Genomic DNA, 26,445 nt, shown 5'->3' on the forward strand with positions numbered 1-26,445 from the left:
GTCCGATATTGTCTGTGCGCCCCGCCTCGTCTCCCCGGTTTCTTGAGGCTTCGGGGACCCTCTCTGTTCTGCCGGCCGCTGAGAAAATCCCACGCTCGGCACCTCCCTGCCATCGTCAGCTTCCCCCCTCTCCCCACCGCCCCATCACCATCTTGCCGTCTTCCTCCGCCAGCTCTCAGTGGGCGCCGTCCTGTCCCCGCTCGACCCATATGGCCCAGCTTGTCACCGAGGGACCTGAGTGCTTGGTGGAGCTCAGGTTCTCTGCCTAGTTTGCTTCACCCGAATCCTCCCGATCGCATCGCTGCCACCGCCGCCTCAGCTCAACGCGCCCTCACCACCTCCGCTCCACGCGCCCTCACCACCATCGCTGCCACCATCCTCACCATCGATCTCTCTCAATTTCGAACCCTCGCTCGCCCTCCCCGAGCACCATGGACCGGCCTTCGCGTGACTTCGGCCTCTGCACACCTCGCCGTCTCCGCTCCGCGCGACCTCGCCACAACCGCCTCACCCACCGCGCGCACCGCCACGGTGACAACGACGACGAGGAGAGCGCAAGGGTCGTCGTCGTATCCGACCAGAGGACCATCTACTTGGTCCGTCTCTCCCTCCCCCTCCTCTCCAGTCTCCTTCCCGCTCATAGTTTTTTGTGTATCTTCTCCGCGCTGCAGGTGAACATGATCATAGCGGACACGGTGGAGTTCCTCAACTCCTTTGCTGCTCTCTGCAATGACAAGCTCACGCTCCTCCACAGGTAAATGATGACTGAAATTCCTGTGAACTCCGGGAGACCACTAGAGCTTATACTGAAATCTCCCCTAGAGCTATTTGTGTGTGTTCAAGTATTTTTTTTTATTGACAACTAAGTATATAGCATTGCTCTTTTTTTTTATGTCAAATCACAATAGGAAGGGTATTTCATAGTTTGGGTAGAGGATTAGACAAAGATTATTAGTTTTAATATTCTACCTTTTTGTTTCAAAAATAATTCTACTTTTTTTCAGGGGTTCATTATTTGATTAGAGTCATTGTTTAGTGAATATTACGTTGTTATTGGCATTTGGCAATTTAGAATGAATTTGATGGTGATAAAATATGACGACTTTGTAAAAATACAAAATATGTTGGTTTATGGATGAGGAACTTCTTTGGCTCTGGTGATAAGTTCACAATTCAAAGTTTCTAAACTGACATATTCTTGATAGCTGTAAACTTGGAACTGGAAGTAGCATCAACTTTGTATCCCATGACTAGACTTATAGAAAATCTGCAATGCTTTTCCTAAGTTATTTCTTGCCTGGTTATTACTCAAATCTGCCAGGGAACGATGCTTCGGGACACTCAACAAGCCACAAGGCACACCAATCTTTAACAGATGACAATATAATCTTGAGCAGGTGAAAAGAACTGTTCAAGCAGAGGGGATTAGAGGTCTCTCAAAAGCAGAAAGAGAAGCATATGCCCCTCCAGCGGGCTCAGGCTTCATTTCTCGCTTTATTTCTAACTCAGACCGGTCATTGATAAACAAGATTTCATCAACTGATGACTCTCCTTTCGATGCTACCTCATATTTATCTTTATAGCAAGAGTAGTTGATGATTATACCATGTCTCAGATTATAATGAAAGAACTTAATAGAGATCCTTCACGGATGCTAATTGTTGTAACGGGTGCAAACCATGTTATTTACAGAACACGACAAATTGGTGTTCCTGCCAGAATATCTAAAAATAAGAGAACCAGTACTGATTTTTTTTTTTAGTTTATAAGCAATTTAGTTTCCTTGATCACTGGTTAGTTGTCACTGTTCACTATAGTGTCTCTGATACATATGCATTAGTATATACATACAAGATGATTATCCACACAATATTGTTCAAATACTACCATTTGTGCAGAGACCATATGCTCCTTGTGCCGTCACAACAATTGTTGTGTCTCTTCAAGCTTATCGGTAAGAAACATAAACAGTGTAAAAAAATCATTTTGTGACTGATGGTTTTATATACACGCACCCCTATGTTGTAACTCACTGAATCTTATAATTTCCCTTACCATTTATTCAACGTTGATGTGAAAGATAAGAGTGAACTCTTGGGAGCAGCATTTTGACAATTTCTATCGAGGAGAGGACCAAAATTTGATGAAGAAACTCTTTACCAAATTCACCGAATCCTGTAATTTCCCTTACCATTTATTCAAGGTTGATGTGAAAGATAAGAGTGAGCTCTTGGGAGCAGCATTTTTACAAAATTTCTATCGAGTAGAAAAAGAAAACCTACTCCAGAAAACCAGATGGCTTCAAAAATGAGTACATAGTGGTACGTGTACTTCTTCCATGGTAAAATTCTACCAGAAAAGGTTATCCTTGTTTTTTCTCCACTATATACTGGTTTAGACATGTTGTTTAGACAATATTTGAGCTGCTGTTTTTCAAACTTATGGAGCGCTTCATATTACAAACTGACTGTTTTGTGATAATTCTCGAATCCTCAATTAACCATTCTGGTTGCTGCCTATGGAGCCCTGAAGTTCCCTGAAGTCAGAAGCTATGCAGATCTGGAAGCTTTTGTGGAAAAGCTTAACTCTATACCTGCAGGACAAATTCAAGTATAGCTGTAGAGAGAATTTTTCCTTTGAGTTTCATAAGTCTGCACAACTACTGTCAGATGCATAATTGTGACAAGGGAATGAACATGACATAAGTTTTTCAGAATGTTATGAAGTTTTACTATACCTTGCATAATGCATTCTATACTTTTGCATCTTCCGAGGATTTTCCTTCTTACTTCGAAATATGACCAAGGAATTCACTCCAATGAATAACCAAGCACAATTTGTTTATTTAGATGGTTCTCAGTTGTAGTGCCTATTTAGGTGTTCACGCTAAGGATATCATGAATACACAATGAACCTTGATAGGCACCGTGAGATAATATTGTTTCACTTGAAACTGTGAGATGAGATTGTGCATGGTAGGCCCAACAAGATGCAACATTGCAAAAAGGCAAGGTGACCTGAAAAATGCATGAGCATGGTGAGTTGTCGAGAGAGAACAGCTTGAACATATAGCTATCTTAGCCTTATTTTAGTTTTAAGTAAGTCACAATTTTGAGAGTACCATCCAAATATCCCATAAAAGATTGGTATTGTTGGTCTGCCTAACAAGCTATTCATTCGTATCCTGAGTCATCCAAAAAACCACCACAAATTGTTCTGATCCTTTTGGTTAAGATCGGACACATTAGTTCAAAATTTTAATCTTCTAATAATTGAGCAATCCGGTGATATTTTATTCGTTGAAGTTAGCATTTCGCCTACCATAATGAAAATTGCGCTAAAATAATAGATTCCTGAATTTGCCTGCTATTCACGGCATTCAAGTTCAGTCATCAGATATAGACATTAACATGTCCATTATTTTCCCAATTGAAGACATGGTGGAAACAGATCAAGAACTCAAAAAGGTATTCATTGGACTTATTGGAGGTAACAAACCAACGGTAACCAGTTTTGATATATCAGATGCACCCATCAATCAATACAACATTCACATACAAGATACTATGATCAAGCGTTTTTATTCAAAGGATTTCCTAATTCAGTTACCATCAATTGAACTTCGCGATAGAGTTGCAACTAATGGTACAAATTTCATCACAGCCATACCACAAGGATCAAACAATACACATAGTCCGATATAAAATATTTTTATTCAAAATATTATAGGCTTATTGCACACTCTTGACTTGGTGACGGGTCATACGGCGCGCTATTTTTCTAGTTAATAAGCTATAGCTACCCAGATTACCCAATTACAATACAAAACCGTCAGAAGCTATGAAAGGAATTGAGAAAGAGTAATCCTTGCATATCAATGCCAACACAATTCACCAATGATAGTGCACAAACTTCTAATAGGCAGTCTGCCTCAGGATTGCCAAGTTTTACACCCCTAATGGCTAAGGCATTGATAACCAATCAAAATGTTATCTAACTTGCTGAGAATTAAAATTTTGTGCAGACACTTTTAAGGACTAAGAAACTGAAACTGTCTTCGATTAGCACTTACAAAAATCAACACTTTGCTCTATTTATGCTTGCAGAGGAACGTTATTAGCTTTTTGAGCCGATTCTCGAACTTCTCAACATTCGGCATTGAGGCTGGGCGAGACCCAGTTGCCGCTGCGCGGGAGCCACCCAGTGGCAGGTGGTGGTAGCTCTGCGCCTGCTGGGCCCCTCATTATCTGACATACATTTCCAATACTTGAAGAAAGGAGCTGCCCAGAATTTGCCAAACACAGACTATTTACTTTCATTTGGGAATGGAATCGGAGAAGTGCACGTTTGAAATAGGAAGAAATCAATAAATAGCTAAAATCACGAGAAAAATCATAAATTGTCTTACCAATACCAACAATCAAAACGATCAGATAAACTCACATGTCGAGCAGGACGTCCTCGTCCTCGCCGGTGGTAACGGCGAGCTCCTCGAGCTTGACGATGGGGGCAACCTGGGCACCGGTGTCCTCATCCTCGCCCACCCCCATCGCCGCCGCCGCTTCATCCTCGTCGCACTGCGGCCGTTCCGGATCGGCCAAGATGGCTAGGTTGTGCTAATTGGACAGGTGCTGCTGCTCATATAGTAGAGATGTTAAAGAGCGCAAGCTCTCTCTCTGGCACTTTCGGGAATGGAAATGGGAGGTGGGAGGGGAGGACGTACGACCAAATTTAATATAGTAGAGAAAATTCTCGTGGTGCCTCCTCTCATTTTCGATGTGGTCCTCTCTCCTGCGGTTGAGGAGCGCCCAGTTCACCTGTCTCCTTCCTTCTTCCCTCCTCAGTCCTCCCTGGCTCCCCTCTCTCCTTCCCTGACGGCTCCAAGAAGTCGGAAGCACACCTGAGGTGACCCTTTCTTGCACAACTCTCACTCCTCCGCGTCCACTATTTTGTTTCTTGTTCGGTATTATTACTCTCAGTTTTTATTTTACTTTCTTTCGAAATTCGCGTGTGTGAATCAGAGTCTTGGATGGAATTGGTAGGAAAGTAATAATTTGTGATGGTTTGAGTTTACTGCTTGAATCGTTTAGGGGGGTTTTGTTTTCGAAGATTGATTACTGCGTGTGGTTACTCTTTCGATTTTCTTTTTGATAAATTCTCAGGCATTCTAGCTGAGAAAGATGGTGTTTCTGGGATTTAGGGGACCAGTTCGATCATGACGCTGATAGGAATGTCGTTGTTCATTTTCTTCACTCATCAGGAGAGTATGTACAGTTTCAGCCTTCTAGGCATGGGCAGTGCTGCTGAATTTATTTGCTAATCCAATCTGAGCAAGACGCAAACTTAGTATCCCTATTTTTTCCAGTATCACTTGCCCCTAATTACCAGAAATACGCGGTCATGTCGTATTTAATATGGTGAAAATTATAATTCAGCACCTTCGTGGATTTCTGAGTTGGGTGTCATAATTACTAGACGGCCATTTAGTTGCTTGGTGGGTGTGTGGTGGGGGTAGATTAGTCTAAAAATAATAGTGGGAGGTTGCTATCAAAGGCACCTCTAGAGTTTTCGGTCTTCAAACTTGGCAGGAGTCCTCATCCTCGGAGGGTGCAAGTTCCTTCGGACCACCTCTCCGACTCATACATGGTCTTCCGAAGACTCGGAGTTACAACAAGTACCCTCGGAGCTTTTGGCCTTCAAACTCAACAGGAAGCCTTATCCCCAGGGGTTGCGGACCCCTTCAGGCCGCCCCTCCGATGCCTATACGGCCTTTCGAAGCCTAAAAGCGCGATCGGTCTCTGGAGATAATATGTACTTCCTTATGAATAGGGGGTCGTGGTCACCTGGAAGGAGACGGGAAAAAGAGGACACGCTCAACACAGCACGGAGAAGCATAATCACAAAGTTTTCCTGTGATACTCCCCGTAGCCCAGTCCATATCTTTACAATCAATACATTCATTGTGGTCCTTCCTCTCAAGCTTCGTCTCCAAGCTTGAGTCTCCTTCTTAGAAGAAACTATCGCCGTACTTGCTAGGGTAAGACGAACTCTTGCGCCAATAGTTAGCGCCGTCCGTGAGGACATCGAACACAGAAGTGCTAAGAGAGGTAGGAATCCACCAGAAAAACCACCTACACGCTAGCCGCCATATCCATCGTTACAACCATGCCACCATACGCGTGGCCGTCTCAACCGTGCACATCACGTATACCCTCCAGCCCCGCTGCCATATGGGACGGCGCTCCTCCGGCCTTGACCAACCCAGAAACTTGGGTCGGTACGAAAATTCTAGACGGCACGGAGCCCTTCTAACCTCTACATGGCAAAGACCTCACTGCACCAGAATAAGTCGCGGCCAAGGTCGCAGCCAAGCAGGCCGCCTTCCAGTGGTTCTGGGTGATCGAACCCCGGAATGTCCTCGCCTGGACTTGGTCCCAGGGTATCTCTTTCGACAACACATGGGACGCCCCGGCCGAGCCTACACCTTCGGAGAACCTATACACCCAGCGTCCTCCTCGGGTCCCTGCAAAGGAAGGTTCCGAAGAGGCGCAATGCCCTGGAGTACGCAGACCTCGACTGCACCTCCGATGCAGCCCTCGAGACGCTAACTGCACGCGGGGAACCCCAAGTCCACCTTGTCCGGGGAGGCATAGTCGAAGCCACTTTGGCTCCGAAAATTGGTTCGCCAGATGACCCCGATGGTCTCCCCAAAGAAAAGGAGGCCCTAGGGAAACCATAGGCTCCAGGGCACGCGGCCCCCGGCAGCGACCTCAACGTCGAGCACAAGCTCCGGTACTCCCAGAGGCATACGGTGCATCCTACACGGATAAGGGCACGGTCACAACACCAACGATTGCCGGACCCTCACGACCTTCCGGGAGGAGTACCTTGAAAGACAAGCAGGATACCTGACTACAGAAGGAACCGACGAAGAATGGCACAAGGGTCGGAAGCCTGGGGGAAACTCCTGAGTAGATCCCTGGCCCTCCGACCCTGCTCCGTCGCCACCAACTTCGCTACCTACAGTGCAATACCCCAGCGGCGAGGACTGAGTCAAGTACGCCGTCGCCAGGCTCTAGGCGGATTACCTCCAGAGCCGGGTAGCAGCTAAGGGCCGAGAGGGTCGAGGACCACCTCCCCCGGTTGGCTTTCTGTTTCGCCTCTGACATGCCGTCGCTAGGCTTCGAGCGGATTACCTCCGAAGCCAGACAGCGGCTAAGGGCCGAGGGGGTCGAGGACCATCTCTCCCAGCCTAGTCGTTGGCCTCGAGGCCTTCAAGCCTCATAATAAAGGCTTTACTCTAGCAAAGGTACGCCCACTGTTACCTGTAGATAGTTTACCCAATTGGTCTATCTTTCGTACAGTACAATAAAAAATATGTTGGAGGCCTCCAACCTTACTGCTAGAAGCTTTTACAACAGATAGCCAGTAGGATGGTAGATCTAGATTATGTCCATGTTTAACAGTAAGCAGTAGAACTTAAGTTACATCTTCCTTTGACATGAGAGTATGAGTAGTCATCCGACCTAGGTATATCTTATACTGCAATTAGCTGCTTACTACCAATAGTAGACTGCAAAACTTAACTAGTAACATAACCATGTAAACCCACGTCTGCAGTTGCGCCGCATGCCTAGGTCACCAAGAGGGCAGATTTTTCCAGAGTGTCCCGGAAGGCATTGCATAGCCTTGGCAGTGTCGAAGCCACACCTCGGGGGATGTCCCTGGGGCGGTGATGCGGTGCTCTGAGGAATACTGTCGTAAGGAATCCTCATTGCACGATATGCATGCACACCGCGGGCACAACAGGCCTAGGTCACCGCGAAGGCATCAAGCCTAGGTTTCCTGGAAGGCGTTGCATAGCCTTGATAGTGTGTAGATGCGGTTATCAAGTGACTTCCTTAGTAATGTAGTTGCGGCGCCCTCGACGGATTTCTACGGAAGGTGTGACACGCCCACGCACCTGTAGGCATTGCTTGCCTAAATCTAAAGTCACCTGAAAAGGTTTCCCGGAGGGTAGGCTTTGCCCTGGTAGGCAGTGAAGCCCACACACCTGCAGTAGCACAGCATGCCTAGGTCACCCAGAGGGCAGATTATGCTAGGGTGTCCCGGAAGGCATTGCACAGCCTCGGCAGTGTGGACGTCACATATCAAGGGATTACCTTGATGTGAGGATGCAGTGCTCTGAGGCATGCTGTCGCAAGGAATCCTCATTGCACGACATGCTTACATACCCTGAGTGCAGCGTGCCTAGATCACCGCGAGGGCATCAAGCCTACGTTTTCTGGAAGGCATTGCACAACTTCGGTCGTATAAATACCACACACCAGGGTACACCCTTGGTGGATAGCGTTGCAGTGCACCCGGGGCATTTCCTCGGGAGCACGACGAGCCTACACACCGCGGGCGTAACATTCCTAGGTCACCTGGAAGGCAAGGTTGCCTAGGTTTTCTGGAAGATATTGCGTAGCCTCGATAGTGTGTAGAGCCTTCGGTATTAATACATGTCGAAGGGGATACAAAACTTCCAGCAAAAACGGAGAGTCTTACCAAACCTCTGACAAAAGCGGAGTCCTACAAAACCTCCGGAAAAAATGGAGAGCCCTTTACAAAACCTCCGGCAAAAACGGAGAGTCCTACCAAACCTCCGACAAAAGCGGAGAGTTCTACAAAACCTCCAGCAAAAACGGAGAATCCTACCAAACCTCCGACAAAAGCGGAGAGTCCTACAAAACCTTCGGTAAAAACAAAGAGTCCTACCAAACCTTCGACAAAAGCGGAGAGTCCTACAAAACCTCCGGTAAAAATAGAGTCCTACCAAACCTCCGACAAAAACAAAGAGTCCTAGCAAACCTCCGACAAAAACAGAGAGTCCTAGCAAACCTCCGACAAAAGCAGAGAGTCCTACAAAATCTCCGGCAAAAACGGAGAGCCCTTTACAAAACCTCCGGCAAAGATGGAGAGTCCTACCAAACCTCCGACAAAAGCGGAGAGTCTCACAAAAGCTCTGGAAAAAACGGAGAGACTTCCGAAAACCTTGCGAGGCGGAGCGTCTTACAAAAACCTCCACTAAACAGTCTTGCAAAAGCTCTGACAAATACGGAGAGACTTTCAAAAACCTCTGCGAGGCAGAGCGTCTTACAAAAACCTCCACTAAATAGTCTCACAAAATCTCCACCAGACGGAGAGGTTCCAAAAAACCTATCGAACAAAATCCGCGGCATCTTGAAGGCAAACGCATCCGTGCCGGAGGGATGCGAAGCCCACTAGCCCTCGACAGGCACAACCAACAGACCAAAGGGGTATGGCTCGCATGACTCATACACATATGGTAACAAGTAAAGTCATTACCCTGCAGTCTCATCTAAAGACATGGTTCATACGTCGTTTATGAAGGTCATGCTAACAATAAGTAAAAGCCTATTCTGCGTGGCATGAAAAATAGTATGTATCTTAAGCTGGTTGTTGCAGGAGCCGGGCAATGGCTAAGGGCCTAGGCGGTCGATGACCACCTCTCTCATCTGGCCTTCGGCTTCGCCTCTAACACATCGTCGCTAGGCTCCGGATGGATTACCCTCAAAGCCGAGCGGATAACCCCCGAAGCCGGGCAGCGGCTAAGGGCCGAGGGGGTCGAGGACCACATCTCCCGTCTGGCCTTCGACTTCTCCTCCAACACACCGTCGCTAGGCTCTGGGCGGATTACCTCCGGAGCTGGGCAACGGCTAAGGGCCGAGGGGGTTGAGGTTGACATCTCCCGTCTGGCCTTCGCTGTCGCCTCCAACACATCATCCACAGACTCCGGGCAGATTACCTCCAGAGCCAGGCAGTGGCTAAGGGCCGAGCGGGTCGAGGACTACCTCTCCCGTCTGGCCTTCGGCTTCACCACCGACACACCATCGCTAGGCTCTGGGCGGATTACCTCCGGAGCCGAGCCGCGGCTAAGGGCCGAGGGGGTTGAGGACCACCTCTCTCGTCTGGCCTTCGGCTTTGCCTCCGACACACCGTCGCCAGGATCCGAGCGGATTACCTCCGGAGCCGGGCCACGGCTAAGGGCCGAGGGGGTCGAGGACCACCTCTCCCATCTGGCCTTCGGCTTCACCTCTGACACGCTGTCGCCAGGCTCCTAGCGGATTACCTCCGGAGCCGGGCCACGGCTAAGGGTCGAGGGGGTCGAGGACCACCTCTCCCGTCTGGCCTTCGGCTTCGCCTCTGACACGCCGTCGTAAGCTCCGGGCGGATTACCTCTGGAGCCGGGTAGCGGCTAGGGGTCGAGGGGGTCAAGGACCACCTCTCCCGTTTGGCCTTCGGCTTCGCCTCCGACACGCCACCGTCAGGCTCCGAGCGGATTACCTCCGGAGCCGGGCGGCGGCTAAGGGCCGAGGGGGTCAAGGACCACCTCTCCCGTCTAGCCTTCGGCTTCGTCTCCGACACGCCATCGCCAGGCTCTGGGCAGATTACCTCCGGAGCCGAGCAGCTGCTAAGGGCCGAGGGGGTCGAGGACCACCTCTCCTGTCTGGCCTTCGGCTTCGCCTCTAACACGCCGTCTCCAGACCCCGGGCGGATTACCTCCAGAGCCGGGCAGTGGCTAAAAGGGTCGAAGACCACCTCTAGACCTTGTCTCCCAAGGTTCCAGGTGGGCTTCACTAGATCAGAAATCTAGAACAAATTTGGAAGAAGGCCCTACCAACACGAGCCTGAGGAGCACGCGATAATAAAAAACAACGAGGTTGCCACCGCTTCACCTGGACCTCCTTAGTTACCCTGCGTATCTACCACTGCTAGATTCCCAAGGCCACCTATCCCCTGGAAGGAACGAAACCGGCGATGATCTATGCGAAGGCTCGGCACGTCGGTTGTCCAAAAAACTAGACATTGCCTACGAAGGGGACGAAGAAAAACGGCTCGAAGGCACGAAGGCACACAGATACGAGGTCCCCTGCTCGAAGGACCCCTCACACTTCGGCCCAAAAAGAGATACAATCGCCCATAAGGGTCCAAATTATATTATTAAAGAAATCGTGCATCCGGAGGACGCGTACAAAGAAGCAAACAGTACAAAGGCCGCTGCAAAGTAGGCAAACCTCGAGAGAGCAAACCAGGGGGAGAAAGAGTGCAAGGTGGCAAAAAACGACTATGACCCGCGGCAGGGCCATAGTCGAATGGCAGAATAGGGCTATCCGCAAAGCACCCCCGAAGGCCACCTTCGCCTCTTACGGATCCCGCCAGGGGCCACGTATGGAGCTGCGTATACACCTCATCCGCGGCCTTCCGTCACAAAAGTTGATGCAGTAGCCGACCCTCAGCTGTTAGAAGACGAGGAAGAAACCGAAGGAGCCACCGTTGGGTCCTCCTCCCGGTTCTTCCCAGCTCTCGCTGCTAAAGTCCAGTCCTCCTCGTCACTCTCCCTCCGCAGGAGATCCCAGTTGATCCCTGCATCATCGTCGGAAATATCGATCTCGACAGGCATGGTCTCCTGAACAGAGGGTTGGGCAGGGGCAACAGGCAGCTGTTCGCCCCGTAGGGACGAAAGCCGGGCGGCCACCAGCGCTACCATCGGTGGCCGAAATGGCCCAGCCACAATAGAAGCAGTCGAGATCATCGATGTTTCTGAAGACGATGAGGAGGAAGATGATGCCATATTCAAAGAGAAGTTACGTGTTCTCTCGTGGTGTGGTGATAGATCCAGCTGGATGACCCCCGCTTTATACCCGAGCCGAGCGGCTATGTCCGCCTAGGAAGAGAAGCGGAACCAACTCGACGTCGCTCCATGGCGTCCCTCATTAATCTCTGGAGGCCCGTGGTCATATCCCGGTCGTCCCACTGACACATGGCAGCATCCCACGGCAACGCCTCGTTTCCTCTCGCACGAATGTCCCGTCACATTAATGATCTAGACCCCTTTCGGCGCCTGCCAGCGGCGTGGGCATAAGATCCTAGACGAACCCACGCATTACCCAGTCAAAAATGCGCTAGTGACACATCTCATCCTACTGTCCTCAAACGGGCAAACGTGGGGATTCCTTGATCCCACACGTGATCCCCCACACTGACAAACTCAAATGGCGGGAAGACCCATCACAAAAACAATCCAAAGAATCTAAATCAGCCTTGGCACGGACCCCGGAGCGCATCACCTCCACTGACGCCTCTCCAACCCCGAGTCCCGATACCGTATACTCTAACTCCAACAGGCTCCGGAACGTACCTCCTCTGCTGGATGTCTTCGATCTTCCACTCCGACTTCGACGTCGGCTGCACCTCAGACCTTAGCATAACCCCAGGGTGTGCCGCCATCACCAATGCACTGTCAGCATTGAGCTTCACCATCAACGCCCACAGTTCCCACCGAAAAACTCCTCACAGACAGGGAATGGCCTTCGGGCATTCTTGTTACAAACCCAGGCTGGAGTTGGTTTTCCTCTACATCCTCTCACCCCTCCAAACGTCGAGGCCAGAGAATGAGGGGTACTATTAGGGGAAAATAGACCAGCATGAGGATAATAGTTGGCGGTCGCTATCAAAAGTGCCTCCAGAGCCTTCGGCTTCCAGACTCGGTAGGAGGCCCCATCCCCGGAGGCTTCAAGTCCCTTCAAACCACCTCTCCGGCTCATACGTGGTCTTTCGAAGACTCAGAGTTACAACAAGTACCTTCGGAGCCTTCGGCCTCCGAACTCAACGGGAGGCCTTATCCCCAGGGGTTACGGACCCTTTTGGGCTGCCCCTCCGATGCCCATGCCGCCTTCCGAAACAAGGCAGCTCATGTCAGCTGGTTAGTGAGCATGGTAAGTTGGGGAACATGAAAAACAGAAGGAATGCTAAAAGAAGTGCTAAGGGTGCCTCGACCAGCAACATAAAGAGAAGTACCATCAACAATAACGATATGAATAGGAGAAACAAGAGGATGAAGCGAAGATAGACTGGAAGAATTAGAAGTCCTCGGGAAAAATGCTCCTGAGTCAAAGAATCCAAGGAATATCTGACTACATAGAAGATGGTCTCTCAGTGACAGAAGAGAGAGTAGCAGGACTTGTCGGTGCAGAGCCAGAGGTAGCAACAAGATGACGAAGCAATGTCACAATCTCCTACTGAGTGTTAGTCGAAGAGCTAGTCGATGAGGTAGCCGAGATAGAAGCACCAGAGGAACATCGAAGATGCTTCTTCTGGTAAAATTCACCTTAACATGACCCTCCTTGCTGCAGTAGGTGCAGCTAGGGTGACCACCACCACCATCTGAAGAGGCCGCAGGTGGTGAAGGAGTCGAACGAGTAGTAGACGACGGTGTAGTCGAAGACGTAGGTGCAATAGGTAGACGAGCAGCCAACACTAAAGGAAGTGGCAGCAGTCTAAAACCACGCAGATGAGTCTTCTCCGAGTGCAGCTCCGTAAGAGCCTCCACAAGCATGGCACGAGGATGTTGTGCAAGCAGCTGAGCCTAGCGCTGCTCAAACTCCAGACGAAGGCGAGTCAGGACCTCGTAGTGGCGTCAAAAGTCACGTTCAACACGTAGATTTAAGCCGTAATGACAAGAGTAGCAACCAGCAATAGAAAGAGAGTCCAACTGACGCCACACATCCGACATCTGAGTATAGAACACATCAACTGGGCATCACTCTGCTAAAGAGACTGCTCTTGACGAAAACAAACAGATAGAGAGCATCCCCAGATGGCTCATAGGTCTGATGAAGATGAATTCACATCTGAAAGGCAGTAGGCAGCTGTGGCGATGTCAATGGCTGCTTTATCTCCTTTGTCAATAGTCGGCTGCACAGGCTCTGTTAGAACCTCTAGGGAAGCGGACAAGAAATGTTGCCACAGAGAACAGCTCAAAGACGAAGCCCACACATGTGGACGCGCATATGCTGCGCGAAATCTCGATAGTTGGCACCATCAATGATCACCGAGCACTGGGGAACTGAAATGGTGCTCAACGACATCCTGACGAAGTGACGAACGATGACGAGAGCAAAGAGGACGCAACGGTCGACGACGAGAGTGCAAAAGAAGCGGTGGTCGACACAAGAGCGCAAAGAAACTAGCGTACTGCTGCAATTTTTTTTGCACTTATTTTCCTACTATTGAGTGTTTGTTCTAATAAGAACAAATGCACACAAACGCCAAGCGAGTAGGCTGGCTTGGGGCAGAAGAAGCTGGCAGCACTAGAGGAGGCAACTGGGCGGGCAGATGACTGTAGGCGCCGGTGCGGAAATCTAGGAGGCTAGCGGACTAGTGGGCGGACGAGCGCGGGGCGGGGCAGAGTTTGTCGGGCCAGAGGTCGACAGGGACAAGAGGTTGGCGGCGGCACGGGACGCCAAATTCGGCGTGGGCGAGCCCGATTCGAAGAACGGCGGTGTGGAGCCCGTGCTGTGGCGGGTCCACGCAGAGGAGCTGGCGGGAAACAGATGAGAGAGAGCACGGAGAGCGGAGGAAGAGACAGCTGCATGTGCAGATCAATTGAGCACAAAGAGTAGTAGGAGAGACGACCGTGTGTGCAGATCAATCGGATCGATATTGTAGCAGATCGATTTGGTGGATGAGTTGCGACAAGCTAGAGAAGAGCTAGCTCTGATACCATGTAAGGAATAGCAATTTTTATTCCCTGGAGGTTCTAGGTCAGTATATATACACATGTACATGTGATAATATGCAAGAAACCCCTTATAGACTGGGGATATTACATAGAAGAATATATATATATAGGACAAGTATAATATGTAGCTAGCTATAATATAGATTATTTTGTAGCCAGGGCACCCGACTGACCCTTCCCGCGTCCACGATCCGCGCATCCCTCCCGCATGCCCACGATCCCGTGGGGTCCGCGCCATGGACAATGGCGCGGGTTCGCGCTGGTCCACGCCATGGACAATGGCGCGGATGTTGGCCGTGTCCGCGCCATGGACAATGACGCGGATGTTGACCGTGTCCGCGCTACAATATCCGCGCCATTGTCCATGGCGCGGACCCCATGTCAACACTGGAGATCAAAATGGGCTGGGGCGGGTCCGCGCCATGGACAATGGTGCGGGTGTTGGCCGTGTTCGCGCTACAATATTCGCGCCATTGTCCATGGCGCGGACCCCAGGGCTCGAAACTGGAGATGACGGAGCGGATCCGCGCCATGGATAATGGCGCGGATGTTGGCCATGTTCGCGCTACAATATCCGCGCCATTGTCCATGGCGCGGACCCCAAAACTGGTCAAAATAGGAAAAAAACTCACAATTTGAGTAGATGGGTTGGGTCGGGTCATTCGGGTCGGGTCGGATGCATGAGTTGAGTCCGGCCATAGAATAGGATATTCTATAGCTAGTTATATATAAATACATACATACATATATATATATATATATATATATATATATATATATATATATCTAATAGGTCGTACCTCCTACGCCGCTCGCCACCAGCTCACGCCGGCAGCTGGCTCTAGCGCTCGTCGGCTCTTTCTCGCACAACTCCCTCCCTTCCCCCTACCGTTCGTGATCCTATGTTGTCTTGCGGGCAGGGCTCGTGGTTAGTTAAGAAAAGGGGAGAAAGGGTAAAAAAAAATGCAAAAAATAATAATAAAATTGCCGTCGCTTGCCGCTACCCGTTTGCGCTCTCGTTGTTGCTCGCTACTTCTTTTGTGTTCTCGTCGTCACCGCCGCTTCTCCTTTGTGCTCTCGCCTTTGTTCGTCACTTCTTCATGATGTCGTCGAGCACCGTTTATGTTCCTCGATGTTCGGTGATCTTTGATGGTGCCAACTATTGGAATTTCACGCAGCATATGCGCATTCACATGCATTGGCTTTGTCTTTGGAGAGTTCTTTGTGGTGGCGTTTCTTGTTCGTCTTCCCTTGAGCTTCTAATGGAGCTTGTATAGCCATATGTCAACAACAGAGACAAAACAGTTGTTGATGTCGCCACTGCTTCCTATGGGAAGGCTATCTCTACCTATTCGGAAGCTTCGGAGTTGTGTCGTGATCGGTTGTCTGACTGTGTTCAGTGGATGGATGATGATGCTCGTGCCGCGTCTATTTTGGTTGCTAGTGTGGAACCCAGAATTTCTTCTGAGATGTTTCTCTACTGCCTTTCAGATGTGGACTCGGCAGACCTGTGAGCCTTCTTGGAATACTCTCTATGTGTCTGTTGTTCGCCAGAAGTAGTATCTTCAGTAGGGTGATGCCACAGTTGATTTGTTCTATGTTCAGGTGCTGGATGTGTGGCGTCAATTAGAATCTCTTTGTGTTGCTATTAGCCACTCTTTTTAATACTGCTTGGATCTGCGTGTTGAACATGATTTTCGACGCCTCTATGAGTTCCTAACTCGCCTTCGTCCTGAGTTTGAGTAGCGTCGAGCTCAGCTACTTGCACAACATCCCTGTGTCACGCTTGTAGAGGCTCTTATAGAGTTGCACTCGAAGGAGACTCGTCTGCGTGGTTTTGGATTGCTGCCACTTCCTTCAGTGTTGGCTGCTCATCCACCTGCTATGCCTACGTCTTCGTCTACACTGTTGCCTACTCCTCATGCGACTCCTTCACCTTTTGCAGTCTCTTCAGGTGGTGGTGGTCGCCCTGGCCGCGCCTACTGCAGCAAGGAGGGACATGTTGAGGTAAACTAGTACTGGAAGAAGAAGCATCTTCGACGTTTCTCTGGTGCTTCTACCTCGGCCACCTTGACTACCTCTTTGACTAACACTCAGCAGGAGATTGTGACACTGCTTCGTCGTCTGGTTGCTACCTCTGGCTCTGCACTAACAGGTTCTACTTGTTCTGCTACTCCCTCTTCTGTAACTGAGAGACCACCTTCTACGCAATTTTTTGGGCTGAGAGGGTCTCCACTGCGACATACTTGGTCAATATCCAACCCTCCTTTCCTCTCAAGGGTGGGATTCTGTTTGAGCATCTATGTAGGTGCCTTCCTGACTACTACTATCTTCGTCTTTTTGGTTGTGTTTGTTACGTTCTTCTCGTCCCCTGTGAACGTATCAAACTACCGCTCAATCTAGTGAATGTCTTTCTTGGTTACAGTGCTGAGCATAAAGGTTATAGGTGTTGGGATCCTGTTGCTCGCCGGATGAGTCTCGTCCCCTGTTGCATTTCTCGGGATGTTACTTTTGATGATTCTCATCCCTTCTATCCTCGTACCTTCCACTTCTTTAGCTTTCTTGGTCAAGCCTCTATTTTTTCTCACTTTTCCTACCACACCCGTTAATGTTTCTTCTTTTCTTCCTTGGGCACCATTGTTGTGCCTTCTTTGGTAACTTTCATGCATATGGCCTTCACCCTCACATGCTCCTCCTCCTTTTGGCCTTGTTGAGCATTTTCCGTTCTCGTGATGTCTCTCATCCTGTTGTGCCACCTATTGCTCAGTATTTCAGGGGGTGTTAAATATATATTGCTTTGTGTAATATCCCTTTATTATAAAAGGTTCTTTGCATATTGTCACTGATACATGTGTATATATATTGGCCCAAGGCCTCCAGGGAATACAAGTTGTTATTCCTAACAATTTAGACTTCAGTTATGAAACACTTCATATAATTATGATATGAAGCATCATTGGACATTCTAATGTGGGCCCAATTCGTGCTGGTTGAAATCCTGCAGCACCTTTAACCATTTGTTCACATGTTGTTTATATTTAAATTTTTAGTTTGCTGTACTTTTTTAGATTCTCTTATGCTTTATATCGATACCAAGTTAGTTGCTATTTTGAAAATGGAATATTCTAATACGACATGTGATGGTTTGATCCTCATCCTGGAAACCTTGCTTTAGACAGGGATGACTCTCTAATATATATTATGATTTTGGAATGATGGGTGAAATAAAATCATTCACTCGAGAGAGATTACTCTCCCTTTTCTATTCTGTGTACGAGAAGGATGCAAACAAGGTATCTTAATCTTTTCACGAGAATGACATGTTAGTTGTATTTTTATATTTACTTAGCGATGGTATTGTGAAAATAAAAATGTTCAACTCTCCACACAATTCATCTGTCTGCATGAGCTCTATCTTGCAGGTTATGAAAGCTCTAATTGATCTGGAAGCTCACCAGCCAACAGGAGGTTTCTCACCGGTTTGTATAACATACTATTTATTGGGTAGGAAGATCATTGAAGAAGATTTATTTAATATATGATTTTGTCCTTTTTGGTTGTAGGTTAGGAGGCCCATAAAATTTTTCTTGGACAATCTGCTGAGCCAGACAGCAGATCAACAACAAACTCTGGCTGCTATTGGAGAGGTTGCATGTCCTTACATACAACTTGTTTTTCAGAATTAATTCAACTGTACATAACCAATATCTAACAGTTTTTCTTTTCCTGATTTTGCGAATTATTTGTTCAAAATCAATAGCAAACAATGAATTTCTACCAGATATGAAACAAAGCTATACTGGTTCATTGATGAAAAACTAAGCCTCAAAGCAGATTTAGTTTCATGATAATATTCTACTGATCAACATATCAACACAAGATCGTTGCTCTTTTAGTAAACCACATGTAATTGTTGTGAAAGCTGTAACCTGTCCTGGTTTGTCTTTAGTGGTTTACTTCCTGTATCTGAATATATCATATATGATATTGTCAGAAAGTATTTCTTCAAACAATATTGCCAGGAAGTTTCAATATAGAATTGAAGCCTCTAGGGAATCACAAGCCTATCTAAAATATAGCATACTTCTTGATGACCTGCTCTAGAAATATCTGAATATATCATATATGATATTGTCAGAAAGTATTTCTTCAAAAAATATTGTCAAGAAGTTTCAATATAGAATTGAAGCCTCTAGGAAATCACAAGCCTATCTAAATAAAATATAGCATACATCTTGATGACCTGCTCTAGAAATCTAAGTGTTGCACAATTCTATATGCTAATTATTCATTTATTATCTATGTGATCAGTCGCAATAGAAATTATAAGCTAACTATTTATAGTCTAATGAATATGTTCTTTGGCAGGCATTGGATACACATTAGATCCAGATTTTTCATTTGTCAAAGTCATGGCACCATACGCACAGGTTAGCATTCTTTGTATATCCTGATTCCCCCTCTTTCTTTTTTTCTCGAACACGCAGGAGAGCTACATATCATTGTATTAAAGAGAAAGAAAGGTCCGCCCAAACACAAATGCACCCCCGAAAGCAGGTGCAAACACTCCCACACTCTTAGCTATCTAGATTAATAATCTCAACATGGAAAGAAGAACACGACCAAAAAAACAAAAACTCTAAACTGGCCACAAGTCCCGAAGGCTCCTAGCACCCGCCAAACACCACAGATTCACACTCTCCAAGATATTTTGTAAAATGTCTTGGGTTCGTGGTGAAACTCCATTGAAAATTCAAGCGTTGCATTGCTTCCATAGCCATCAAGCCACAAGAATCACCAGAGAATTGAAACCTTTTCGCGGAGACTGGAGAGCATTGGGACTCAGAGAACATAAAGGCTCCCAATCTTGCATGGTCCTGTGGAACCGCATGCATGGCATCTTGTTCACAAGCAGCTTCAATAGTATGGTCATTCAATGGCAATAGAGGCTGCTGCACACATGCCTCGAACGAGAATTATTGGTAGCTAGATCGTCACAATCTTCATCAGGGGAGGTGGCTAAGACGCCTGGGGTCTGGGGCCCAGCAATTTGAACCGACCGAGCTGCTAGGTCACTCCGACAAGTCATTGACTACCCTTCCACGTGGCAACCAGCGGGATGAGGGGTTTCCAGCGATTCTAGATCCGTCGGAGCTGGAGACGAAGCTCCAACACTGCCATTGGAGCTGCCCCCATTGCTGCTGTTGATAACGATCGGGGTGGCCTGCCCTCAAAAGGGTGGAGAAACCACCCGAGATCGAGATGTCGACGCGAGCGGCGAGAACCACCACCACCATCATCTTGGGAGGCATGCGGTCCTGGAAGTTGATCACCAAAATCATGCACTTCAGTAACGGTGATGTCGACAGTGTAGGCTAAAGCCCTCTGCACTGGTGGCACATCAACATCATTGAACTCTGTAGGCTCCATGATGAGGAGATCCTTGCAAGATGGAATCAACTCCGAGTGGGCAGTCCAGGCAGTAAGGCGAAAAATAGAGAGATCAGAACAATCACGAGTAGAATGATGCAATTGCTCAATCCAACAATAAGCACTTAAAAGTTGCACCGCTGAAGCCATCTCCCAAGCATGCGCTGGGATTCCTTGAAGTGACATCTCAATCTTATGGGGTAGAGACTTGCCAACAACATGAGCCTGTCTTCGCCAAGGTTTGATCATGAGCCGAAATTGCGGAGTACGGATTGGACAACCGTCGTCTGTTCATCAGGAAGCAGCAAAAGAAATTCCTCTGGTTTGGAGTGATGAATGGAGAGAATCAATGTCGAGATCAAATTTGTTCGCAACGGCCATTGCTGCCTCTAGCGGCGTGACGGATGGCCTGGTACCGATGACCATGACGAAGACCACACGACGTAAACCTTCCTCGACCTCGACAATGCTCCTTGAACGGTCCAGGACGAACATATTTTCGAGGGGGTTGACCAAGCAGGCCAGCTCAGGGCCCTCTAGCAATGGTTGCGCTGGTGAGGAAGCAAAGGGGCCCAAGCCACGACATGGGCCACAACCGAGGAGCGAAACTGAGGGTGAACTTTCCACCGTCCTTACAGATGATTCCCACAAGTGGCGCCGCCGAGGACCCTAACGAGAGGGGCCCTGCGAACCACCCTGGTCACTGAAGGGAACCAGGAACGCCATCGGCCAGCTGATGCACCACGGAAATATTGGCACCAGGACGCAGAGAGGGAGCACCTCCCGAGGTAGAGCCTGAGTCCATTGGCGGCGACATGCGTCACCAATCAAACCGCCACCTTCCAGCCATCGAATGGTGCGTATCCATGGAAGCTGACGGGAGCGATGAGAACGATGAGGAAGAACGCCCAGCTGCCTGTGCCCAGGGACAAGACAGCTGAAGCACCTTCCGAGGATATCCTCAGGGATAGGCCAATGCTGCCGCCGAGGATGTCGCTGTCGTGATCTCTTGCTAGCCACTAGTTGCCACCCCTTCTGCGCCTAGACCACGCTCCACCATGGGAATGTGGTGTATCTCAGAGCAGACGAACGGGCGAGGCTTGGGCGGCAGCGCACAATGACCAAAAGAACACAACACCACCATGTTGGAATCCTGCAGCCTTGGGCGGCGAGACTGGCGAAGAGTGCACCCCCAACACTGCGTCACGGTAGGAGGCTGGGGCTGGAACATGCAACACATGGCCGAAGCTACCGGACCTAGGGCTTGCGGGGCTAGTGTCGAGCCACCGAAGCTCCTTGGACCAACCAGGGTGAAAGGCGGCGCATTTGGAGAAAAAGAGGATCCCGATGCCCGGGAAGGTGGGGAGGGGGTGTTGCAGGTTCCTTAGGCGGAAGCACGGCTAGAGAGGTGGCCACCAGTCCTAGAATGAGAGCCGACGTGAGGCTGTGGAGATGGTGGGTGCCAGAAAGGGTGGAGGCTAGAGGGGAAGCGGAAGCGCTTGGAATGAGAGCCGGCGTGGCTATGGAGATGGTGGGCACCAGAAGGGAAGGAGACTGGAGAGGAAGCGGAAGCAGAAATGGAAATGCTTGCCATTTCGCCCTGAATCCGAACCTCATCTCGAACATTGGACATTTGGACTTTACCCTACATGTATCAAATTACCACTGCAAATCCAGCAAAGCGTACTGGCAAAGCTGGAGACTAAGCAGCCAAAAATGGAATGGACTTTGGAACAGGTTATTCCAAGCGTTAGCCAAAATTCTGCAAGCTGGTTGGGTTGCATTTGCCCAGGTGAGTCTTCCTCCTCTTTCCATATTCAGTATTTATATTTCTCACATTTATCTTTTTGATTCATGCATTTTCTTTCTACCTGATGTGTTATTTCTTTTAAAAGGGGTTGGTACGGCTTGAAAGTTATTTACAATATAAATAATCCCTTTTAGTATACTTGGTGTGATTTATGCTGCTTTTGTTATTTTTGCCAATATAGTTTTCTTCCCTTCTGTTTTGTAGCAGCAGAAGCTCTATCTTTTGAATATTTGTCTGTCATGCAAGGCTAATCCCGTTTGAACTTCAGGAACTGTTAGACTTGAAACAGAGACGAGCAGGTGGATCTGAGCAGGCAAATGATGTAAGGATACGAATCTTTCGTTGCAGTAATGAATGCCTTTTGTCCCCCCCCCCCCCCCCTGTAGACTGGGTTGATGCACATCTAACGTTTTTTCATTCTCTCATGTGTATGCTACTTGGCCCAGCACATTGAACATTATACTGAAGGATATCTCCATATATGACAGGCTCGTGAGTCTACTATATCAATGCCTTACAGAATACAACGAATTGAGGATTTTGTTGGGCAACTCGAGTCCGGTGATCTGAAACTCAGGGTCAGAGTACTTGAGGTATTGACTTGTAATCTTGTATTGATATCTAGCTTTTGTCGGGTTGTGGGAGTTTGATAACAATAAAAATTTCGTCCTTTCCTCCTTTTCTCACATCACAAGTTAATCATAAGCACTAAGCCAGTTGTTAAAAAGTCTCCCTGAATATAAAACTATCCCTTTTCTTCATTCATTGATTTATGTTAAAGGCTTCTGCCTTGGCTTGTTTTAGTCTCACAACCTGCTACTTTTTGAAAACTAGTATTCAATATTTTTGACTGAATCTTAATTCATCTTTGAACTGAATGGCATTTACAGTCAGAACGAGCTGCTCGGAAAGCTAAGGTACTTCAGATGGCAACCATGTATACAGCCTTGGGTGGTACTCTCTTGAATGTCGGGGTCACAATGAATAGCCAAGGGAACCAAACAATCGCAAATGGTTCTTTCATTGGTGCAGGTAGGTTTTCGTTCCTGTTATATGAATAATTCTGAAAATAAATTCTCTATTTTATCTCGAACGCACGGGAGAACTACGTGTCATATATTAAGAAGAGTAAAGAAAGTATATGTACGTAGAGACTTAGATACCAACACACCCAGACCCAGATTACGAAGTCAACCGTGGCGTCACAGACTAGGATTCTCCATTTTATGACATTGTCGGTTCATGTTTCAATGTTTCTTGCATCCTGTCGGTCTTTAATTTCTTCTAATTATATAGTACAAAGGTTGGTGCAACTTGATGATAAGTAAATACTCTCTCTAGTTGTAAATATAGGTCGTTTTAATCCTCTCAATTATTCTCTAAATATAAGTTATTCTCGAACTTTTATGTATTTTTTTCTCTTTTGTTTCTATCTTACTCTTGTTTAATAAATACTATCACTCTTATAAATGAATAGATTATCTTTTTCAATGCAAAATAAATAAATGGCAATAAGATCATTTAATCTACTTTCTTAATCCTTGTGTATAAATCTAAAACGACCTATATTTGCAATCGGAGGGAGTACTAAATACCATGTTGTAGAACAAACCTGAATTAAGCTACTGCCTCTGGGTACTAATTCTCTAGAGAAAATATGCATATCTTTTTCCTGATTTTCTGATTATTTCTCCCAACTGAAAATGTGCAGGCATTTTTTTGGCATTACTGATCAGATCTATGCAAAGAGTGAAGAAACTTGACAAATTCGAGACCATGATATGATCGTCTTGTAAAGACGTGGAATCACTGGAAGCTCATGTCCTGTATTGTAGGAGCATGGCATGTGAACAAAACACTCCGTAAAGAAATTTAATGGTTCATAGTCTATACATAGTTTATGTTGGAAATACCATTATTTTTTAATAATGACATTAGCTTGTCGCACTTGTAAATCTGTACAAATTGCATCAGTCTTCAGCCCACAAGGCTAATCATACCAACCAGTCGACAAAGCAAGGAAAGAAAGAGAATTCTAACTTTATGTTACTTTACTGAAAATTGTGGGGGGAGTTCACCATAGTGTGGGAGCCATTTAATAGAGGGAGAAGTCTATTTTACCAACCTAAAGTATTGTGGGAGTCCAGATAAGCCCTAAAGTTCTCTTTCACTTAAGCCCCTAACCTTTTTCTGTATTTAATAAAAAGTCCATATCTTTTTATAGTTTAGTCCCTAAATGTTTATTTATTTACAAATAGGTTCCTCTATTTTTTTATAAAAACATCTGCCCTTTATTCAAAATAAGTCTTTTTCTTTTGCAGATTTAACTCTAAACTTGTTTTAATCGTGACTTTCTCGTTTTAGCTCCGATTTAGGTGATTTTCGCATTCGTAGCGACGTGTAGTGTCTTTTAGTGCCTTTTTTTTAGATGTTAGCTATTGTTTGGTGTATTATTCTTAGTTAATTTTATTGTGTACTTTTTTTATATGTTTTGAGAGCAAACAAAGAGCAGTTCGAGAACCTCCAGGACTAAGTGTTTGAAGAGTCTGAGCAGTAAGTTGGAAGAGCCAAGTGTCCTTGAATATTTTGATCTCAGTTTTTCAAATGTGTTTGTTATTTCAAACATGAATGCTATTAATTTTGAATCTTATTTACTTATAGCACATTGTTCCCTATATTACTTGTAGTCTAGTTGTTAGTAGTGGTTATGCGGGTAGCTTATGCTTAGCTTTGCACAAGGATATTGATGAGTTGTTGGTTAAACATGATTAATGATCTATGCAACTATGAGTTGAGAATACTGGTAATTGGATAGCAACATGGAACCTTAAGTCTTGAGCAAAGAGGTGTTGGTGAGAATGATCATAGTAATATTGTTGGTTAGTGTTTGCTTAAGTGATCTAAATAAGGACCGGTTTGTGGAGTGACAACTCAAGAAGTAACATACCAACCACGAGCCTTTATGGGAGGGACTGGCTTATTAATTAGTGGATTCTAGTTTGTGTGTGCCAAACCGTGAGAGTGGATGTGTTGGGACAGCTAAGGTCAGAACCATTTGGCTAGTGGTAAGGGATGTGTAGTGGAAGGGAAGAGCGAATCTTTCTAAAGCTACAAGGCTCAAGAGGGGGCTTCTGGTGGTGTGATGCCACTTTGATAGTGGTGAAACCTCAGGGGACATGCACAATTCTAGAGGCATGTAACAGCATTGCAGTGATCTCCTGACCTCACACCTTAGGTAGTGTGAAATGTGCCTAATCAGCACTGGCAAAATGGAAACTTTAGTCACTTGCTTGCAAGTGATGAAATTATGTCTCGTGAAGAAAGCTGGACAACCTCTGCAGAGTGTAAAATCTTATATATCAGTCGTGCTCATGGTCATGAGAGACTTAGATCCCCACATGATTAGTTGGTTTGGTTTTGATGGATGGATTGTTACCTGTGATGGGTAGTATTTGGTGGGTTGTTACCTATGATGGGTAGCAATTAGATGATTAGTTACCTATGATGGGTAATAGTAGTGGATGGTTCTTGGTTACCTGTGATGGGTATCAAGTTGGTTGGTTTAGAAATCTGATGTGGATTTCAGGTAGTTGAAAAACATATGGAGATGTTTCTAGTGGTTGGTAGTAAACATAATGATTCACCTATATTAATAGGATGATTTTAGAACTCATACATTAGTATAGTTGGTATTTATACAATTTTTACCTATTATAGCATGTTCCTTTATTTAAGCTTCTATGTCATTTATTTTCCACACTTGCAGAGTGCGATATGTACTCACACTTACTATTTTCATACAAATATACATCAAATGTTGTTCAGACAATAAAGGAGAATCAGGCTACTACTCAGACGGTGATGAAGATTGCTAGGCTGGCGGACCCTCGGTCGATTGTCTATGGAAGATGAGAGCTTCGCTGTGTTTTGCTAGAGAGTTTTGGTTAAGACCTTGAGGTCCTTTCTATTTGTAAGTTAAACATTGTATAATGGCACTATGTGTGATACACTGATTAAGTCGTTGCATGTATAAAACTTGATCCAGACATACATGTAGTTTATATCTGGTTTTGTTCCTTTATAAAACCGGGTGTGACAACTGACTACACCTCGACGTCCACGACCGCTCGTTGTTGAGTTTCATAGCCGTAGTCAAGCTCTATAGGCCGTTGAAGCTCACCATTAAAGCCCCGCCATCGCCGAGCCATTTCGGTCTTCCTCGGCATCGTCCAACCCATCAAACGAGTTCGCCTCCTTCATCTAGTCGTGCTCTATCGTTCATCATTGACTCTCGAACATTCCGTCTCCGCTCTTCTCCGGTCATTGTCCCAAGCCTCACTGTTGTCGTCGCGCCCACCGGTGTTGAGGTAGCCATCTCCCCACCGCCGGATCTCAAGCGCTCAGCTAGGATTAGAGTAGCGTACCCGTTCACGCATGGTCGATCAGAGCCGTCCGATTAGAAATCAAGGGCCTAGATTAATTAGCCTTCCGCCTAGTCACCTTGCCATATCAGCAAGCCACATAGGATTTTAATATGTTTTGTTGCATATAAATTAGTTTTAATTCTAGAAAAATGCAAATAAATTCTATAAAATTGTTTTATTCAGTTTTATGCTAT

The 26,445-nt window shown here is 46.8% G+C and overlaps 1 protein-coding gene and 1 long non-coding RNA gene across 8 annotated transcripts; one reads left to right on the forward strand and one right to left on the reverse strand.

Annotated features, from left to right (window-relative positions):
• On the forward strand, nucleotides 1–23,839 carry LOC133901692 (protein ACTIVITY OF BC1 COMPLEX KINASE 7, chloroplastic-like). 5 transcript variants are annotated; one of them, XR_009906752.1, is made up of 9 exons: nucleotides 1–754; nucleotides 1,322–2,610; nucleotides 18,010–18,066; nucleotides 18,151–18,234; nucleotides 18,956–19,017; nucleotides 22,096–22,149; nucleotides 22,274–22,420; nucleotides 22,718–22,859; nucleotides 23,539–23,839. XR_009906752.1 is itself a non-coding variant. In XM_062343142.1 (9 exons), the coding sequence occupies exons 5-9, from the start codon at nucleotides 21,444–21,446 to the stop codon at nucleotides 23,610–23,612; spliced, it is 741 nt and encodes a 246-aa protein (XP_062199126.1). In that variant the 5' UTR covers nucleotides 4,712–4,905; nucleotides 17,767–17,880; nucleotides 18,010–18,066; nucleotides 18,151–18,234; nucleotides 18,956–21,443; the 3' UTR covers nucleotides 23,613–23,839. The 5 variants fall into 5 exon arrangements, 4 of the variants coding, with proteins under 4 accessions (XP_062199125.1, XP_062199128.1, XP_062199126.1 ...); XM_062343142.1 differs by lacking the exons at nucleotides 1–754; nucleotides 1,322–2,610 and adding exons at nucleotides 4,712–4,905; nucleotides 17,767–17,880 and having other exon boundaries at nucleotides 18,956–21,809; nucleotides 22,316–22,420; XM_062343141.1 differs by lacking the exon at nucleotides 1–754 and having other exon boundaries at nucleotides 2,528–2,610; nucleotides 18,956–21,809; nucleotides 22,316–22,420.
• On the reverse strand, nucleotides 2,156–4,717 carry LOC133901693 (uncharacterized). Of its 3 annotated transcripts, XR_009906754.1 has the most exons (4): nucleotides 4,444–4,717; nucleotides 4,073–4,280; nucleotides 2,738–3,017; nucleotides 2,156–2,593 (listed from the first exon to the last, which is right to left on the reverse strand). It is a non-coding gene; the product is annotated as an uncharacterized LOC133901693 (long non-coding RNA). The 3 variants fall into 3 exon arrangements; XR_009906753.1 differs by having other exon boundaries at nucleotides 2,156–3,017; XR_009906755.1 differs by lacking the exon at nucleotides 4,073–4,280 and having other exon boundaries at nucleotides 2,156–3,017.
• Nucleotides 23,840–26,445: the final 2,606 nt, after the last annotated feature.

Source organism: Phragmites australis, chromosome 20, assembly GCF_958298935.1.
Source record: "Phragmites australis chromosome 20, lpPhrAust1.1, whole genome shotgun sequence".
In the NCBI taxonomy this organism is placed as follows: domain Eukaryota; kingdom Viridiplantae; phylum Streptophyta; class Magnoliopsida; order Poales; family Poaceae; genus Phragmites; species Phragmites australis.